This window comes from Engystomops pustulosus, chromosome 2 (assembly GCF_040894005.1).
Source record: "Engystomops pustulosus chromosome 2, aEngPut4.maternal, whole genome shotgun sequence".
Classification (NCBI taxonomy): Eukaryota; Metazoa; Chordata; class Amphibia; order Anura; family Leptodactylidae; genus Engystomops; species Engystomops pustulosus.
In genome coordinates, this window is record NC_092412.1 from 197,172,020 (window position 1) to 197,193,591 (window position 21,572).

Sequence of the window (21,572 nt, forward strand, 5' to 3'; positions counted from 1 at the left end):
CCATCTTTTCTTCTGGTATAAAAGAGGTGACAGCTTGAGTCTAGGTGAATTATCCCCCAAAAACTTTGAAGTTGTAGGGTTGAACAATGATTGTTTTAGACTTATTCACCAACCCGAGCAAGAACCTGCTGAGATGAACGCTGTTTTCACAGCCTTTTCTGACCTGCAACCCAAGCAAGTACCTGCTGAAGTGAACGCTCTTTTCACAGCCTCTTCTGACATGTCTAATAGAAAGTCATCAAGGTCACGGCCGGCGTCAGCGCCTGACATACCTGGGCAAATACTGGGGCCCCCTCGCGGCCACATCTCTGTCCCTAGCAGCCCAGCAAGAGGACCTATATGAAAGACCGGAGAGTGGAAGCATGAAGCATGCACATCGTCCATGGGGCTGAGGGCCACCCAGGCTGCATAATCCATGCGGGGAGGGGAGCTGCATATAATTAATTCATGGGGGAGGGGGTGCACAGGCTGTAAATAATTAATCTATGGGGGAATGGGGACTGAATATAATGAATCCATGCCACTACGTGAGTCTACTGCCAAGGGCCTACTGAAACCTGGAGGGGGCCATGATCCAGGTACAGTATGAACCATCCCTGTTTATTTGGAAACTTGGAGTCATTGCTGACTAGGCTTTTATGAGGCTTCTAAGGATCGATTGAACATGAAGACCCTAGACTTTTTATATTCTTCCCATCCTCCTCCTTTTCTACCTCATAGTTTCTGACTTAAGCAAATTTTGAGGGGAACAATAGGGTTTGTTCTAATAAGAGGTTTTGGTATTTTATCAAGAGTGGACCCTGTATCTCACTCTCAATGGATACATCTATTTTTTGAAGGGGCATCTTCCAACATTATTACACATCGCCCTACTAACTGTATTAGTAGTAGAATTAGATCTGAAGACCTGGCAGATCATCTCAGGGTAACTATAGAGGCCTTCCAAGCATAAGGTACGCCCATGAATAAAGCTCCTTTCAGGTCTTAGCCACATCCACAGAGATCTCGCCACATAAGCAGCTACTATGTTTTGTAGAACCGGATTTCCTCAACTTATGAAGAAAACGGTCAGCTTTGTTTATCCATCGGATCTTTCAAAAACTCAGAATCCTCGATGGGTAAAGAGGATTTCTTTGACACTTTAGGTATGGCCACACCAAACTTTGAAGTCTATCACAGGTTTCTACCTCCTTGTCTGATCAGGGATAGATTTCTGTTTTACAGCTCTGGGAATAAACACCTTTTTTCCTCAGGTTTCTTCCATTAACTAATTTATCAAAGACAAATATATTTTTCTGAAGGGGAAACACTCCTTTGGGCTTTTTGCCTAGCCCTTGGAACATTATATAATGAATGGTTCGCTGCTCTCTAGGTTCCACAATTTGCATCTCTGTTCTAACTAATTTAAAGGGGTATTCCCACGAAGATGAGATTCTTAAATATACTCAGGTGAACAAAACACATTCTCTAATTCACTGTTAACAAAAATGCAGCATTACACATATATAATTACAACCCATCTATCAGTCTTGGTGTATACAATTTCAGCTGCCACTAGTCACGACCATGTAACTTCTGACTTTGGGTCGGGGAAGCCATCTTGGATTTCTCTCTCTCCACTCCCTGCATTGTATCCCTGCCCCCTGCAGTGCAGGACAAAGCTCACAGACACTCACTCACTCCCTGCCAGCAAACAACACATCATGAGAAGCTGCAAACTACCGGCAGAAAAGTTATTCAGGGGAGACCGGCACAGAAGATCTCAGTGTGAAAGCACATATGCAGCAGAGCCGACATCGTGTAATAGACATCTAATGGATCACATCATCTCTGATCTGTCTCATCTCTCTTTCTATGTGTCAGATACTAGAAAAATGTTCAGAAGGTAAATGAAAGTGTATATAATCCTGTACCCTGATAAATCACACTGTCAGATTCCACAACAAGAGGGATTATGTGTCTGCTTAGAGAGGCCCTGATCACACCCTTGGATTTTACACTGACCATCAGTGAGTAATAGGAGCTAAAACAGTAATTAAAAATTGAGTAACATTTTAAAGTAAGGGGTTAAAATGATCTAGGGCATTGAGATTTGAGAATTTTCTTTTGTGGGAAAACCCCTTTAAGTAAATGCTCCATACCATCCAATGAGCTCTCTCCATTCTCCCATAACCCCTCAACAACCTGGTCCTTTTTTTTTCTTTTCCATTTTTCACTCCCTTCCTTCAAAAATGTAACTTTTTATTTTTACACGTAAAGAGCTGTGTGACGGATTGTTTTCAGCGTAAAAAAATTGCACTTCACAGTGATAGTATTCAATATTCCACGCAGTGTAGTCGGAAGCGGGAAAAAAATTCCAAATGCAGTGAAAATAGTGAAAAAACTAATTTGCTCTGTTTTCTTCTGGGCTTGGATTTTACGGCTTTCACTGTGCGCCCCAATGACATGTTTACTTTATTCTTTGGGTTGGTACGATTACGGGGATACCAAATGTGTAGGTTTTAAAATGTTTTCATACATTTACAAAAATTAAAACCTCCTGTAATTTTTTTTTTTTAATTTTGCCTTCTAGTGCCAATAACTTTTATACTTTGGTGTACCGAGCTGTGGGTGGTGTCATTTTGTGTGACTTTTGATGAAGTTTTCAATGCTACCATATTTAGGACTCTACGACCTTTTGATCACTTTTCATCGAATTTTTTTTATATTTTTCAAAATGGCAAAAAAAATATGCCATTTTCGACTTTAGCCGCTATTTTCCATTACAGGGTTAAACACAGTGAAAAGCAGCTATTATATTTTGATAGATCAGGCATTTTCGGATGCAGCGATACGTAATGTGTTTATGATTTTTACTGCTTATTTATATTAGTTCTAGGGAAAGAGGTGATTAGAATAGTTATTTTTCAGACGCCCTAGTGTACATTAACCCTAGGTTGTCTGATCAATCCTACAGTATATGGGGATTATCCGCCTCATTCATTACAAATGTGCAAATTGAGAGCTTAACATACCAAAAAAGGTTGATTTCTAAACCCTGGTTCCGTAAGTTGATCAAGTAGTTGGTTTAAGCTGCCAAGAACTTGTACTTGCATTACGCTGCCAAATCTTTTTTAACAGACTTCGGATGTCCTAATACATAAAAAGTTGTTATGGGTTTAATCGGTGGGGGCAGGAGGGTAGCACACAGACAAAATTTGTGTGCATTTAGCCCAAGACTGAAAAGTACTATAAACAAAGGAACAAGTAATTTAGCTAAAATGCTCTGTCTCTGAAAAAAGTTTCTAATGATATCGCACCCAGGTTGAATGAAAATCTAAACTTCTTGATTATCATTATGTTCTATAGTAAGTAAAAAAACATAAAACACTACACAAAATTGCAAAATCAAAGAAATGAAAATGCAGTCATTTTATTTGTGTTGTGTTTCAGGCTGAAAAAAATAAAACCATGTGCTTTTCATCTTGGTGACTGGAAATACAGGATTGTTAGGATATTACAAATGACAGGTGTGAGATGTAGATCAAGAGCGACACATGGAATCACAGAAATCCACTTTAAAACCAGTACTTTATAAAGTCTAGTACCGGGTGAGAAATTTATTACACAATTGTCTCTTTGGAATACACTGCAGCTTAGAAAAATAGGTATAGTTTGTACGAGCTGTGCTCCATCTATCCGCCCATTACTTGCTCTAGCATAAAATTTTGGAATGTCAGAACGTATCGCATTATGAAACGTGCACATAGAAATATCACAATCTTTCATACCAAATAAAACAAAGCTTGCCTGCAACTTAATAGACAAAAATCTCGCTTTAGTAGCAGAACTTAACAAATGTTTTCCGTTTTATTGCATCATTGACCATCGAACATAAAAAAAAAAAAAAACAAATCTGAAGGACACCGCAGATCATCACATACTATATATTTAAAAAAAAATTGAAAGCAATACTTACAGTGTACAACTGTAGACAACTTTCATCTACTAGTGATATAGACCTTATATAAAATGTTTCCCTCCCACACAATAATCAATATTTATTTACATATATACACACACAAGTGTATATATAAATATATATGTAAGTAGATCTGAACATGAATAAAAGACTAAGCACTGTACATTGATTCTGGTAAAATTCAAACAAAAACGCTTTAAACATTAAACAATTTTAATAAAAGTTTCTGTACAATGCTAAGCAGTTATATTTACACATAGAAAATGTAACAGGAGTAGTGTTTCAAATGACAGAACTCCTTAAATTTCAATGGCAGGTAAATCTGGAAAAAAATAACAGCATTCCATTCACAAATATTTTCAAGCAATAAATATGTATTTATAAATAGTGTAAATTTACATCAAGATTAGAAACAAAAATCACAAATCTGAAGTTTATTCCTTAGTCTATGTGCAACCCATTTATCTTTGTGACTTGGCTGTTAGTTGTTTTTTTTATGTTTTTTTTCTTAATATTTTTTTTTTTTTTACTTATTTTCTTTATATGAAACATAAATTGTAACCGTCATGGTTTTTTTTTTTCCTTTCTTCCAAAACAAGACTGAAAAGAGAAACTTAAAGAGGGTTAAGAAACTAAAATAAATTCACCTTTCACATTAAAAAAAAAGGAAAAAACTAGAAAAAAAAAAATCAAATGCTCAATAGACATAAAATATCTAACTACCTTACAAAGACAACCAGCTAAAGTTAGTAATTAATAAAAATTAAACTGAGAAAATGAGGGATGGAAATGAATGCAACGCCCAAAATAAGGTGAAGGAAAAAAAAAAGCAAGAGAACTAAAGTGATTTTCAAGTCAGTAGTCTGTATATTGTTGCCAGTCTTGTCAGATATATACAAAACATGAATTTCTTCTTTATTAACAGCTGGATCAGCATTATTTATAGTAAAGTCCTGGGGTAGGAGCACTTCTCCTGCCCAGTTGGTTGACACTCCGCACTTGGAAGGTTGCATAGACGCAGCTTTCAGCCAGCAGCCTTGTGGAACAGCTACCTAACAAAAAAAATGGAGGGGAGCATGGGGGTAACAAAAATAGATGTAAAGGGGGGGAAACAGTGGTACAGAACTGGGTCGCTTCCTGAATATCAGAAATGTTCTCATTTACTGTCCATTGAAAATTATCAAGAAGATGGTGAAGGCATTGGAGGAGCCTGAAAAGAAAAATTATTTTACAATTTTAGAAACTAAGAAATCACTGCTCAAACTTCCAAAGATTAAAAAAAAAAAGTTCAGAGGATGCTTTGTAAAAATATGATATTTATGACCGTTTCTCAGGTTAGGTTCTCAAACCTAATCCCACATATTTTTGGAGAGATTGTGGTGTTTGGACAAATGCTGTGAGTCCTCTTCACAGCATAAGATTGAGTATATGACATGTGTTCTTGACCCTGCAGCCCAATCCCATTTATTAGAATTGGACTGAGCACTAGCATGGTCATGTGACCAATGGACTCAACATCAGTATAGCTGAGGCAACTGGGACCAATCCTGAGGGCAAATCACCCACCAAGCATAAGAAGTGGTCAGTGTGTTCTGTATAGCCAGTGCTTGACTATCCGCCTCAGGCTGTGAAAAAAAGGCATTGCACAAAAGTCTGGCTTTTATTGTGAGACAAGCTTTTTAGGGGTTTTATTGTCTTGAATGATGCAAAAATAAAAAAAAAAATAAAAAAAAATTACAGGTCATTTTATGGATTACATTTTAAAACAAACCTGTCATCAGTAATGTCATTTTTAGCTGCTGTCAAGGTCTTATAGCCTATGCAATGCTGATTTTAAAAATGCCTATGTCAACTTGGTGGATCATTGAGCAGGCAGGGTGGAGAGGGATGGTGTGGAGGGGGAAAGAATACATGATGAGACACAGGCACCCACAGCCTGCAGCTACCCCTACTGCGGCTGGCAGGGAGCCAGGTAATGTGAAATAAACTTGTATAAACTGCTGAAATGATTCAGAATGTGGACAAATGTATTTTTAAAATCAGCATAGGCAATTGGAACAGCTAAAAAAGGAAACTTTAGGGGACACAAAAGCTCATCTGCATCATTGAAAATACTGTATTCAGTAGGGAAAATTTATAGGGGAACTTCATACGATAACACACATGCATTGTGTCATGATGATCAAGACACCGAGCCGTTATGTAATGCTGGGATATTTTAGCTCTGTCCTTTTGCGAACACATTCGGAATACAGCACAGGCCATAAATACATTTCAGAAAGTGATATATTCAGTAACTTTATAAAACTTTTAGACAAATGTTCACTACTGTAAGTTATTTTCCCTTTTATGTATGGTGCAAACATTTGTATGGTTGTATTCTATTAATATGTATTATAATGCCGGTTGTTCTTCAGTGTAGGCAGATAATAGGTATACTTACTAATGTAAACAAGTCATAGATCTGCATTAGCTCCTCCATTTTGTACTGTTCTAGCACCACAAAGTTTTCCAGGTCTGAACTAGATTTTCGTGCGCAGTCATGGCAATGAACTATGTATGTCTTCCGGGAATTGCTTTCAATCGTAACAAAAAGCAGATTGAAGACTTCCACCTAGAATGCAAAAAATTACATTAAGGTACATACGAATATAACAACTTCACAAGTCCCCTTAAGATGGAGTGACATTTGCCTTTTTTTATTCACACCAGACGTCACATTACAATCCAACTTTCCAATGAGAATAGTGTAACCGTGTATGAATATGGACTAACCTCACAGAGGCTGCAGTAATGTGCAGGTTCCTCCTTTGATCTTCCATGCCACGTAATCTCCTTTCCTGCAGCAACTAGAGCTTCTCTTAGTGCCTGGCATTGCTTCAGTGTCCTCAGTAAGCAATATCTGGAACAAAAAAAAAAAAAAAATGTAGTAGAAAAATAGAACGCTTTTCTTAGATGCAAGTAATTTGTCAAAATATATTAAAGGGAACAGGTCATTTTCACCTATTAATAGATTTCCATAGATGTTGGGAAAAGTAAAAAAACAAACAAAAAAAAAAACAGTATACTTGGCTCACTGCAGTCACAGTGTCATCATCATTATCCCCTCTCTGCTCTTACAAATCTACTTCCTGCTACCTCCTGTAGACATGAGCCGACAATGTGCTGCAAGCAACTCTCTGCATCAGGGAGGGACGAGAAGGAAGCGGGTTGTGAGAACAGTGTGCATATAATTATGATGACTCCTTGATGTAGTTTGAAAGCAGGGACAACGTTTAAAAGGGAGTTGAACAACTAATGGTTATTACCAAAGCAGATTGGGAATTAAAACCTTAAAGGGGTTGTCCACTTTTCAGCAAATAATTGATATGGTTTGTGTAAGGGAAAGCTATACAATTTTCCAGTATACTTTGTTTCAATTCCTCACAGTTTGAGATCTCTGCTTGCTGTAATTCTATAGGAAGCTTTTATGTTTACTTCCAGTGGATAGAAATCCTTCCATGGTCACACAGGTGCAAGGCTCGATTTTTAGCCACTGGAAGTAAACATAGAAAATTCCTATAGAATGACAGAAAGCAGAGATCTTGAAAACTGTAAGGAATTGAAACAAAGTATATTGGAAAATTGTATAACTTTTCTTTAAATAAACCATATCAATTATTTGCTAAAAGTGGACAACCCCTTTAACATGTAACTTAGAGGTCTGTTAGGACTCTTTCACAGAAACACTGCACTTGTTGAGAAAGTTGCGGTCATTCCAAATCTCCACCTTGAAGGGATTTTCCCACAAAAGAAAATTCACACATCTCAATCCCCTAGTGATGTTTACACATATCAAGATCATTTTAACCCCTTACTTTACAATTTTACTCAGTTTTATTGCTGTTTTAGCTCCTATAACTCACTAGGCTGGTAAGTGCAAAATTCCAGGCTGTGGGTGGGGCCTCTCTAAGCAGACACATTGATGTATTATCCATCTAGTTCCGTGGGGTGACAATGTGGTTAGATTATCAGGGTACAAGGTGTATATGTACTTTCATCGGTTTCCTCCCACACTCCAAAAACATACTGGTATGATGATTAGATTGCGAGCCCCATGGGGACAGGGACCAATTTGGCATGCTTTGTGCAGCGCTGCATAATCTGTGTGCGCTATATAAATAAAGAATTATTATTATTATGATTTAATCTGGCTTCTCTGACACATAGTAAGGGGAGACAGATCAGAGATACATGAAATGCCTATTAGTGAAATCTCAGAAGCACAGAAATCACACCAGGACTGATAGAGATAAGTTGGACTTATATTTGTCAAATGCTGTAATTTTGTTAATAACAGTGAATTAGAGGATGTGTTATTTTGTTATCTTGAGTAGATATAAGAAACTTGTCTTCGTGGGAATACCCCTTTAATATTACATTTTTTTTCTGAAACTGAGAGCAAACATACTTTTATATGCAGTTGTCGGGGGGAGGCTGCCTAAACGACAAAGAAAAGAACCAGCACAATAAAATGGACAGCGCAGTGGCTCAGTGGTTAGCACTACACTCGTGCAACGCTGGGGCCCAGGGTTCAAGTTCCATTTAGGTCAACATCTGCAAAGAGTTTGTATGTTCTCTGTGTTTGCGTGGGTTTCCTCCCACACTCCAAAACATACTAGTAGGTTGATTAGATTGTGAGCCCCACATGACCTATTTTGGCCCATAAAATCTATGGTAACGTTTAAAATACATGTTGCATACAATTGTGCACCATATGCTGCCATATACACGTGCAGCATCCAGGGAGACCAGAACCAGAGGAAGGTGCACTATACAGATATGGTACAGATACAGTAACATACATGCACATACAGATAAATAAATAGAAAGTATATATGGATTCATACAGCACAGAAGGCTATATGGAGCAGGCTCATGGGCTCATACATAGCGGGCGTTAGCTATATTATGCTGCTTACTCCCACAAGAGTTAACAACTTAAGTGACCTCAATGCATGGGCACCACCATCTTAAACCCAAAAGTCCCGTAGCAAAAAAATACCAAAAAAAAAAAACTATTATTCCCAGGGGTGAACCATGTAACGGGAAAAAATGTCCACGAGTGTCACAATATCCACTTTGTTAACCATTTTGCAACACATAAAAACATGAAAAGTGATCAAAATGTTGTACAAAAAATGGAAAGGGAAAGATTAGCTTGTCCCACCGAAGAGAAAAAAAAAAAGGGGGATACCCTTACCTCGGATTATGGCGAAACTAACATTTTTTTGTACTATAGGTACCCAAAGAATAAATGGGAAGTGTCATTGGGAATGCACAGCGAAAGCCTAAAAACAAAGTGTAAATGCATTTTTTTCATCAAGGTCAATATTCAGATTACGCCGCCACCTGAAACAACCCACATATGACCTAAAAGGACTAGAGGTGATACCATTAAAGAAATACTTTATTGTGGACAAAAAATGTCAACTTACTTTATCATCTCAAAAAGTTTTGGATCAGAGACTTTAATGTTCCTTGCCATGTTCCATGAGAGATGAACCATTGGTACTATTGATTTCACACATTGCAGTTTGTTCCATTCGTACCGTTCCACAGCAAGTTTATACTGGTGAGCTGGAAAAGGGCACAAAATAAATAAATGACCACTTAAACCTGACATCACATTTTTCACAAATACAGCAACTGGTAGGTTCCTATAGAGTAACTGACAACATTCTTTTAGCTAAAAATTGTTTCCCTAAGATCTTCACAAAATCAGAGTTATAAACTTGCCTGGTATGTTTAGAGCGAGTAAAGGCATAGCCCGATGTCATGTGACCATGGTGACATCATCAAATGTTCTTTAGCCTCTCAACATTAGCAAACTGTACCCCATGCACATATCTGACGACATAAAAAAAATCACAGCATGCCTGTATGGACTTCTACTTCTCTCCATGCAGGCTTCTGTGATTTCATGATATATGCTTAGTGCACAGTTTTCTAGAAGGCTAAAGGACCTGTGATTATGTCACCCTGGTCATATGATATTACTGCTGCATGAAGAGATGGCAAGGGGAAGAGCTGCTGGATTTAACCGGAGCAGGCCACGCTCACCTCGACTCGCTATAGACATGCTTGGACACCCGGTAAAATTATAAAAGTTGGGAATCTGAGGGGGACAATATCTACATAAAAGAAGGGTGTCAGTTACTAGGGCTCCATGGGAACCTGCCACTAGCTGTATTTGTGAAAATGTGGTGACTGGTCCCCTTTAATCACACTTAAAGACATATACATATCTCAAACTTCAGATTACATCTATGTACCTGTAAGAGGCCCAACGTTCCAGGCAATGTTGTTACACCATCCAATAGCTTGAACCCAATGGACTGTACCAGCATTTATCCAGACCAAGTCCCCAGGTCTTTGAATGAACCTGTACACTGGAACATTTGCTTCATATAAGTCTTCAAGGTTCGGCCACCATGATCCCAGCAGATAATTTATATTATTTCTGGAAAAGGAAAAAGAAATAAGAACATAATACTTTGGAATATAGTTTTGTCTAGAATCTGAGGCAGAGTTAACATTATCTAGCAACGTGTTGCAAAACGGATATCCCCGATGCCAATTCAACCCCAATAGCTTGAGTCTGACAGGCTTGTCTTTTAAAGTCGGTTGTGTCTTTTTAAAAATTCTGCAAAAACATCATATTCAGCAACATTCTTCCGACTGATAGTTCTGTATTGTAAAGTATTAACCTAAAACCACCACATACAAAGACTATATACAGAATATATAATTTACACTCAAATTTGTAAATTGCTACTGAAAAATTTACTGCAGACAGTACTAGAAAATACTGACCATAGACTTCCAAGTACAAATAGCTCTAAGGATGCAACAGGACATAATAATTTGAGTATAATAGGCTTTTTCTGGTGTATTTGCTTTCACTTACTTTTCACAAAATTCATTCATCACACACCAGTATGACTCGGGGACCACAAACCATTCACAGTCTCCAGGTCCAATATTTATATTCACTGAACAAAAGTTATTGTTTTCTTGATGACCTAAAAGTAGACAGCCAAAAGTTATAACAAAAACCGATGATGCAGCAAAAAAGCTAATAAAAATGAGAAACTATTCAGTAAATAAAAAAATCATTTATCTCTGTAAATATGGGAGATGCATTCCCTTTAAAAGCAGAAATGCTGTAAACATTCTGATAAACAGATCAGAACATTCCAACAGTGAACAGTGAAACCACAATCCCCACCTGGAGTTCTGCTTCCTGGGACCTTCATGTACAACTGAACAGTGTTCATTCCTAGAATGGTATGACCAACATGACTTAGGAGATTTCCAGCTGACACAACACGTGCAAATGCAGGAAGTTTGGTCAATTCATGAAGCTGTAACTTCCATCTTCAAAGTAAAGAGAAAGAAAGCAATTGCAGTTTTATTACTTCTGTATTACACCCTTCTGTACATTTTTACATTGAAAGGGAAAAAGAAAAGGTTTTTGTTGTATACAGTAATCATTGTGGGACAACAAAATAGTTCCCAATCATTGGCTGCTTACACTCAATACGTGACCATGTATGAAAGAGTGAGGATTTATTACACAGAAGAATCTAGTGCTGAAGCAATTAGGATCTTACTTTTTTTCATCAGATAAGTCAATGTTGGTCCCAAACTTAATTGTCTTAAATGGTCCTTTCCTTTTCCGGCCACAGCTATAGTGGGTAAAAAAAATAAATAAATAAATAAAAGAATAGAAACAGATTATATATATATATATATATATATATATATATATATATATATATATATATACACAGCAAATCCTGTAAATACGAACTTTGATAAAAAGGTGAAGTATGTCCAATTACATTCTGCTAGAAAACTAGTAACTAGTCTGTCTGTAAAATAGGCCAACCTAAAAAGGTTTTTACATCCAGGACTAATTAAATATTCAGGATTGTAAAAATGGCCGAAGATCTTAACAAATGTAAAACATCTTAAAAAATAAAGGATGAATGCACAGTATATTACTCACTTATCTGAAGATGTAGATTCACTATCTGAGTGGTCCTTGTGGTGGGTCTTCTTCTCATTTTCCTCCTAAGGGAATCAAAATGATAAACAATGGGGGAAAAGTGAAGGGTGAAACAAACATTGATTTTTGTGAAGTGAACCCTTTGAGCTCATCCTTTTCTAGTCTATTTTGCTCAATAAATATATCCAGACCCACATTGTTTTTCTTCCCATTCTCACTTCTGTGGTTCCCAGAGGCAACAGAAATAAGAAACTGGGCATCTGATACACAGGCTCATTAGTCATCGGCTATATTTCCCAATATATTTGCACAAAGAAATGGGACATAAATATTTCTGCTGCAAAAAGTTGCATCTGGGTTCATGCCATTCCCCCGCCTTGCTTGACAATGGTGTTGTCTATAGGTGGCTTGATCATAGTCTTAATGTATGTAGACCTGCAAATTATTAATGCTACTATTCTGTAGTAAATGCAGTAAAGATCAAGAGAGCGTTAAAAATGCACTATAAGTGTACACAAAAGATTAAAAAAAAATTTTTTTGACTACTAATTGGCACAATAGGGGACATAGAACCACTGGAATGGAGTAAGGTGATCAAAGTGAACCTGTAAGCAGGTATGTAATTTTTAGGCTCTCTGTAAATCTCGTGCATACAATGTTACTTGAGCACCCGCAGCGCTAATCAGCTACCTGTGCAAGGAACATGACATTGCACATGCGCAAGCTTTGCATAGAGCCGGGTGATGGCCCTCTGCACAGACTGTGGGCAGGATGAGGCAGGAGGCAAAACGAGAGAAATAAAAAAGGACTGCCGAGCTTGAAGCGCAGAGCCCATCCAACTCATCTACTTATTTTTTAAAGCAGGCATTGTAGGATATAAAAAAAAAGCAACACTGGACTCCACTTCACCAGACCGAAGAGTGTTAATGGTCGACCATCACTGATACGAATGGTAGACATTCTTTACATGCTCCTCCAGGCATATTCTAACATTAGCATTTCCAGATCTGCACACTAAAGAGAACCAGCTGAAGAGGAATGTGAACAATGCCCAGAAAGAAGCAAGCACGGAACCATAGGTTATATAACTAAATCTCTACATGATACTTTCTGGGATTTGCACTGATGTAAGATAGGAAAAAAAAAATATTGTAGTGCGAGGTTAATTATGTGTGCATGATAGACCTGCCCATATATGTTACCTACCCTTAGTGATTCCTGGAATGAAGCAGCCTGGTACTGTGCATATTTTGCAATGGTAGTATGTGAGTGACTACTCTCACAGCGCCATATTTTCTTTGTTCCAGTTGGATCCCAGTTCTCATCTGAAGGCTGTAATAACTGCGTCCGCACTTCAACCATATGTTCAGTATTTGCTTCTACCAGTGTCTTAGTAGAAAAGAGACCAAGGTCTAAAATAAAATCACAAAAATAGTGTTAAGACTTTAAACTTTAAAGATTTTTGTTTTACTCTATTTGTCTTATAAGTGTCTTTGTATTTTTACACATATGTCCTCAAAACATCAGATTTTTAAAAAGGTTCAACAATAAAACAATCTAGAAATCTAGTGCAGTACCTAACTTAAGTGCTCCAGCAAGGCCACGGATGACAGTAACAGGATTGTTTGGATTCGTGCAGAACTGATGAAGAGGTGGGAAAAATGCATCTCTCTTATTCTCCAGCTGTAAAATAAAAAATGATGTAAGACCACACCTTACACTAGTAGGCAATGTAGACATTCATGCCAGAGATATACTCACATAGATGCTTGGTGTTGGAGGATTTAATTTATCTGTTGGTAAAGGAGGATAAGGTGGTGGAGGCGGCCGTGGAGGTGGGCACTTGTCCAGTAAAATGCTACTGTTTGATAAACCATTTTTCCCCAAATTCCTAATGGAGAAGAAAGAAAAATCAGTCCAAGTTTAGGCAAAATATACTTAATAATATACTCCCCTCACCTCAGCAGCAGTTACCCCATTTACAAATACATGCTTGACCATGACCTAAGGCATCTCCATTATCTGCATAAGAAGAATTACCAAAGTCTGTGGCCTTTTTCCTAACCAAACAACCCATGTTTACACTGTAGGTGGCAAATATTGCTGCATTTAGCATACAAAAAAAAACAACAACTTTTTTTTGAGTCAATATGAATTCAGCAATGGCATTTTAGTATCTAGTATCTAATGACATTTAAAACCTAAAAAGTACTTTTATGCACAAATAAAACCTTTAGAGGAAAACTTTTGAATTGTCACCTTTCAAGAGCCAGAACTTTTAACAATTTTGGTACAGGCACACCTGGTGTCCTTATAAAAGGAACACCGCCTGCTGTGTGATGCCACTAGCAGCAGAAGCTGATGTCCTGAGCCCTCTACATAAAGGGTGGGGTCTTTGCTCTATCTTGCAGCAAACAACCACCAATAAAACCTGCGATCAGTATTGTCCCAAGACTCCTGCCATTCAGCTGAACTGTCTCCTGGAGCACTAACATTTGTCCAAATAGTGTAATACTACCATCACCATTTTTTAGTATTTTCAGCAAAGGAGAAGTATGATATTTGTATATAGTGCAAATAAAGGAATATTTACACAGGAAAATCATTACAACCAATATATACTATATCCCCCCAGACATCCCGAGAGCGGAAAGCATCCAATTCCATCCTCTACAGATAAAGTGACATCCGTGTTCTGGTTTGGCCAGAAATATTGGAAATATTGCCAGATTGGTGGCTGACCAATACAGTAAATTGATGGAGACAGAAGAATGGTGCAGGACGTTAAGTTCTGCTCTTTGCATATAAAAGGCTCCTACAATACAAGACTGCAGTTCCCAGCTCAGACAGAAAGAGGGGAGAAAAGTCCCACAGAATTCTCCACTTGGGACTTTCAGTAGTAAATATGCCCTGATAATGATAATTTTTAACCCCTTACTTCACAATTGCACTGAGTTTTTTGCTGCCTGCTGTTGCTCCTGTCCCAGCAATAGCTCAGTGTAAGATTGTGCTGTGTGGGCGTGGCCTAGCAGGGCAGTCACATGGTGCAGAGCAGACACTTCCTGCAGCGCTCTGAGCCTCCTGCTAAATATCAGTTTCAGGACAGTGGTGGCGAACCTATGGCACGGGTGTCAGAGGCGGCACTCTGAGCCCTTTCTGTGGGCACCCAGGCCATCACCCCAGAATGAAGTTCAACAGACAGAACTCAAAGAATCTGCCTGCAGAATCTTCTTACAATGATAGATGAATTTGCCCTCTTCCTTTCAACTGCTTTGTTGTCCTTGGGAGGCTGAAGGATTGAAAGTTGTCAATGAACAAGGAGAAATAAATTACTGCTTAAAGGAAACCTACCATTTCAAATGGTCGGTGTAAGCTGTAAACACAGAGCACCAGCTCAGGGTGCTTAGTTTCGTTAGTGTTATAAACCGTGGTATCGCGGTTTTAACACTTTTTAAACTTTATAGCAGAAGCTGCTTCGGCGCTGCGCGCGACCGATACCGCGGTTTATAACACTAACGAAACTAAGCACCGGCACCAGCTCACCCCGAGCTGGTGCTCTGTGTTTACAGCTTACACCGACCATTTGAAATGGTAGGTTTCCTTTAAATTGCTGCGCTGGCACTATGCAATAAATAAGTGGCTTTTGGTGGAAGTTTGGGCACTCGGGCTCTAAAAGGTTCTCCATCACTGTTTTAGGATGATAGTTATTATACATGTCTGCTGGCTTATTTTCATATTTTGTGAGTATAAAATGGTTTTAAAACTCTACCTAAGTGTTACTGTGTTGCACTAATCTAGATCTATCTTCCTCTGTATATCTTTTCAGGAGAAGAATGCATCCAATGTATTGTGATTGTGGATGTCGCAGCATTTCTATAGGAGAAGGTGTGAATGATCTATAGATATCGAAAAGATAAAGAGGAGACAGGGCAAATATTGCTCTTTTTATTATTTAGAGCACAAAAATACTGTAAATATACAGGTGGTCCCCTACTTAAGAACACCCGACTTACATACGATCCCTAGTTACAAACGGACCTCTGGATATTGGTAATAAAATAAAGGTGTCTGTAATGAAGCTTTATTGGAAATTATGGTTCTTATGATACCAAAATGTTGGATTAACATTTTTAAAATGTACAGGCAGTCCTCAGGTTACGTACAAGATAGGTTCTGTAAATTTGATCTTAAGTTGAGTTTGTATGTAAGTCGAAACTGCATATTTTATAATTTAAACTCCAGGCAAATTTTTTTTGGTCTCTGTGACGATTGCATTTTAAAAATGTTGGATTGTCATAAGAACCAGGATTAACAATAAAGCTTAACCCCTTAACGACTTTTCCACATTAATAGCTGTGTGACTGCTTATTTTCTGCATAACAAATTGCACTTCGTAGTGACTGTATTTAATATTCCATGCCGTGTACTGTGAACCGGGAAAAAATTCCAAATGCAGTGAAAATGGTGAAAACACACATTTGCAACGTTTTCTTGTGGGCTTTCTTGTTACAGCTTTCACTGTGCAACCCAAATGACATGTCTACTTTATTCTTTGGGTCACTAAGATTACGTGGATACCAAATTTGTATAGGTTTTATAATGTTCTCATACATTTACAAAAATTAAAACCTGTTCAAAAAATTTTGGGGGGATTTTGCAGTCTTCTGGCGCCAATAACTTTTTCATACTTAGGTTTACGGAGCTGCGGTTGGTGTCATTTCTTGCTACTTTTGATGGGGTTTTCATTACTATAATTTTTAGGATTGTGCGACCTTTTGATCACTTTTTTGGATGCTATTTACCGTTACGCGGTTAAACACAGTGAAAAACCGTTATTACATTTTGATAGATTGGGCAATTTTCGGACCCGGCGATACCTAATGTGTTAAGTTCTCAGCAACTCCTCCTCCCTCTTATGCTCTCAGTGATGATGTAACAGACTTTCTTGCTCTGTTACCATAGTAATGATGTGTAACTGCTATCACCAAAACACTGGCCATACTGGATGCATTGCAACCAACCCACTACAGCCAAACATAATGGTGATCACATGACCTGCCCAGGGGTAGGTGCAGGCCATGTGATGTGGACATGTGACCAGCGGTCATCTGTCCTGTGTCTGCTCTACAACAGACCGTGCGGAGGAAATTAAAGGGCCAGTAGCATTTTAATTCTTCATTACAGTCTATGTACAGTCTATGTCACCAGCATTTTCTGTTAAGGGGAACAAAATTTTAAATAACTAATTACATATTAGCTTATATTTTGCGTACCCATTTGTATATGAATTATGCTGATTCCTGGAATCCCCCTTTAATTGCAGACACCTTTGATAACTGTTAAAGCTGTTTATTGTAGCCCAAGGCTAAAGTACAGTAAATTATCAACTTCCAGAGGTCTGTTTGTAACTAGGGGTCATCTGTAAGTCGGGTGTTAAGTTGGGGGCTGCCTGTTCTCACTTTGCGAAAATCTGTAATCTCCAATTTTGAGGTAGAAGCTTGACTTTTTTTTTTTTTTTTTTTTTTGTGTCTTGTAAAGGTTGGACTTGCCTTAGGTGATGGCTCCCTTCTATACCACAACACCATATACTAAAAGTCAATTTTGTGAAATGCTCTCTGCAGAGCATCTCACCTACACATCACCTCTCCAACATACAAACTGCAGAGCATCTCATCACCCACATATTACCGCCACCACTCCAACATACTGCAGAGCATCTCACCCACACATCAAAGAAGCATTAAGTACTACTGGCACCATGTGGAGGTGGTACAATGTGCTTCACCGTTAGGAGAAGAGAGAGTGTCATTCACAGAAACCAGGAAGGGAGCAGCATCATAGAAGCAGAAGTCTATGCACGGTCCCTGCACACATCTCTCCGCCCCCCCCCCCCAAGACCTGCGCTCCAGGTAACAGGAGATGAGGGAAGGTGATAACTAGATTTAAATAAAGTAATTACACCTCCAGTACCAGTTGCGGGTGTGTTTCAGAGCTATGTCTCGCTCAGTGAACAGAGAAGCAGCTGTGAGCACTCACAGCAGAGGACGGGAGGAACATCCAGTGCTACTCCGAGGAGGCAGAAGATGGAGAAGAGTCTGCCCTATTGAACAGGAGGAACAGGGCAACATTTTGAATTCCATCTATGGAACCTCGTTTGTTGCCTTTATTGATTAAACTTTTCAAGTGGGATGAAATACACGTCCACCGTATATTGTACTAAATAGAGGATGTTTCATGTGCACCCTATTCTAGAGTCGTTCTCATATAGATGTGGAGTGATACACTCAACATGTGACCAATAAATGGATCATCATGAACACACCAAGTCATGTCCCTAATATCTGCAACTGCCCTTTTATGAAAAGCGTCTGTTCTGCAGTATTCTAGGGTCATTTTTTGTTTATCTCCCCTTGTTTTGTGTCTCCTGTATTGGCTTATGACTGACAAGGGACTATAAGTTCAGAAGTATAGCCCCACATAATTATGTATGGGATTAGTAGATCTCATGTGTGGTACAGAGGCACGAAGCATTCGATAACTATGTGTTGCTATCAGTTCGTGCATTTAATAATATGTACAGCTTTCGGTTTAGGAGCACAGTACCTGCAATGATGTCACTGAGTTCCCATCACTCAGATAGGGAGAGGTGTGTTCTCATTTGTCATTTGAAAAATTGGACAGACCAGGAGGGGATTCCCACGCAAGCTCCTCCCATCCTCCTTGATGATGCATTGCTCGGCCTGAACCAATAGACATCGGGAACGACGCGTGGAGGGGGATGAATTAGGGCAGAGCCTCGTCCACAATATATACTGGTGTTTGCTCGCCGCAACTTATAATAATAATTGTTTATTTATATAGAGAACACAGATTACGCAGCGCTGCGCAAAGCATGTCAAACTGGTCCCTGTCCCCATGGGGCTCACAATCTAAACAACCAACCAATATGTTTTGGAGTGTGGAAGGAAGCAGGGGAGCAGCGCTGCACGTCGGGGCCACCGGAGGGTGAGTATATAAGTTTATTATTTTTTTAAATATTTTTTAAGTATATATATTAAGTATTGACTCGTGTATAAGCCGAGGGGACGTTTTTCAGCACATTTTTTGTGCTGAAAAACTCAGCTTATACACGAGTATATACGGCATTTGCTTTGTTGTGCTTGAAATCCCCCTCAATTGTTTACTTTTCACCTACCCTGATGACACCAGGGTGGCTAAATCTCCACACCTCCACATGTTTATGTCCATTTTATCCTACAGAGGTAGAATTTGCCTTATTTCTTTGTTTTATACACATTTTATGGTTTGGTGTATGACACAAGATCTGCACATATGGTAAATGCAGGTACATTATTAATCAGGAAACTGCAAAACTTGTTCTTGAACCTCAATGTGGATATTTGGACTATTGCCAAAAGCAGCCAACAACGTATTATTGCATGTTATGTCAATAAATCCTATTAAGGGTACATGTGATACATTTATCAACCATTTAGCACAGAAATTTGTAAGTCTCTAAATGCCTCCTGTCTTGAAAAATCAAAGACCTTTTTTAGCAAGATCCTGAATGGAAATGAACACTATAGTCCAAATACATTTTACACCATTGACTAATTTGACATGCTTTGTGCAGTGCTGCATAATCTGTGTGCGCTATATAAATAAAGAATTACTATTTATTATTGCCATCTATACAGGTGTGTACGCTGTTTGAGATCAAGGCCACCAGATGGCGCTGTACAGTTCAAGTTCTATACATAAAATGAAAAACTTTTACATTATGGAAATGATTTGGAAATTAGATTTAGAGCCAAAAAAAATCTGTAGAAAAACAGAACTAGCCCCAATAGCTTCCTTCTCATGCAGCGCTCACATCAGTTGTGTATGCTTACTGTATACATTGGGTTTTACATCTTTGTGTAGCTACATAAATTACTAAAAGATATAAGATGTATAACAAAAGATGAACCAGATTTTGTAATCTCATGGGAAGTGTCAGGTATCAGATAGTAACCACCACTTACTCCGGAGAAACAATGATAAATACATTTTTTTTTTCGTTTTTAAAACACTTTTTTTTACTGTTTTTCATGCGTTTGGCTGTTTTGAACCAATTTATCTTAATAGAGAAATTGGTTAAAAGAGGCCAAACGCATGAAAAACTGTTTAAAAAAACATAGCCTAAAAACGCTACACGTGGCATCACCCTAGTGGTGATACAACATGTGGCGTTTTTGGTCAGTTTTTAAGCATGCGTTTCCAGTCAGTATAAAAACACATCCGTTTTTGACCATTTACCATGCGTTTAGCTGCTTACAATCTGTTTATCTGTTAAGATAATTGGGTAAAACAGTCAAAAACACATGCGTATTTAAAATGGACTGAAAACGCATGCTTAATAGCAGACCAAAAACGCCATGTGTGGCATCACCCTAAGGGTGGGGGCACACAAGGCGTTTTGAACCCATTTTTAGGCCGTTTTAAGCAGTCCGTTAAAAACCGCATGCATTTAAACACAAGTGAGTTTTTCAAAACGCATCCTTTATTGAAAACGTATCAGTTTTTGACAGTTTTCCAATTGTCTTCAGATAATTGAGAAAAATGGTCAAAAACGCATGCATTTAACGGTCGGCTTAAAAAAGGGTTCAAAACGCCACATGTGCCACCACCCTTACTGTGCAGTCACACGTTGCATTTAAAACTGCATCGCAATCAGCTTTTAGGCGCAGTTTTGTTAATTTAACAGGTCAAAGACATGTGGGACAGGTATCCCCTTCGAAATCAAATTCACCCGTTTAGTTAATGTCCTTCATGATTGCACCCTTACAATCAAATACTTCTCAACAGTGAGACTCTCCCAGATTTACTCCCCCAAGGACATATGTTGCCTGTGGATTATTAGCCCCCAGGTGCATAACCTTACATTTATCCACATTGAACCTCATTTACCAAGTAGATGACCAAGTCACCCTGCAGCCTATGAACATCCTCCATAGACTGTATTTCACTACACAGCTTGTACTACTACTCCCATCCTCCATAGACTGTATTACACTACACAGTTTGGTGTCATCTGCAAAAATAGACACAGTGCCATTAATTCCTACCTCTATGTAATTAACCCCTTAACGCTCTGCGCCGTAGCTCTACGGCGCAGAGGTATAAGGGATGTATGAAGAGGGCTCACGGGCTGAGTCCTCTTCATACAGAGGTGGGGGTTGTTGCATATTGCAGCAAACCCCCACCGCTAACAACCGCGGTCGGTGCTTGCACCGATCCAACTATTAACCCTTTCAACGACGCTGGCAAAGTCGCCGGCAGCGTGCGGTCCCCCTTTTTCAATTTTTCCACATTTGGAATTTTTTTTTCAGCTTCGCAGTACACGGCATGTTAAAATAAATAACATTACGGAAAAGTAAAATTTGTTACGCACAAAATAAGCCGTCACACAGGTCTGTACACGTAAAAATGAAAAAGTTATGGATTTTTGAAGTTGAAGAGCGAGAAATGAGCCGAAAAACCCTGCGTCCTTAAGGGGTTAATAAATACATTAAATAG

General features: G+C 38.6%; 1 protein-coding gene across 12 annotated transcripts in view; it reads right to left on the minus strand.

The window, feature by feature from the left end:
- Positions 1-4,156: 4,156 nt before the first annotated feature.
- Positions 4,157-21,572, minus strand: part of KDM6A (lysine demethylase 6A) — an 87,092-nt gene continuing 69,676 nt past the window's right edge. For all 12 annotated transcript variants that reach the window (XM_072137762.1, XM_072137765.1, XM_072137758.1 and 9 more), the window contains 12 exons: positions 13,776-13,905; positions 13,592-13,697; positions 13,221-13,426; positions 12,015-12,079; positions 11,617-11,691; positions 11,232-11,380; positions 10,911-11,025; positions 10,276-10,463; positions 9,439-9,580; positions 6,737-6,863; positions 6,405-6,575; positions 4,157-5,171 (listed from right to left, as the gene is read on the minus strand). In XM_072137762.1, the coding sequence (XP_071993863.1) occupies positions 5,142-5,171; positions 6,405-6,575; positions 6,737-6,863; positions 9,439-9,580; positions 10,276-10,463; positions 10,911-11,025; positions 11,232-11,380; positions 11,617-11,691; positions 12,015-12,079; positions 13,221-13,426; positions 13,592-13,697; positions 13,776-13,905 (1,504 nt within the window). In that variant the 3' untranslated portion in view covers positions 4,157-5,141. The remainder of the gene's footprint in view (positions 5,172-6,404; positions 6,576-6,736; positions 6,864-9,438; positions 9,581-10,275; positions 10,464-10,910; positions 11,026-11,231; positions 11,381-11,616; positions 11,692-12,014; positions 12,080-13,220; positions 13,427-13,591; positions 13,698-13,775; positions 13,906-21,572) is intronic.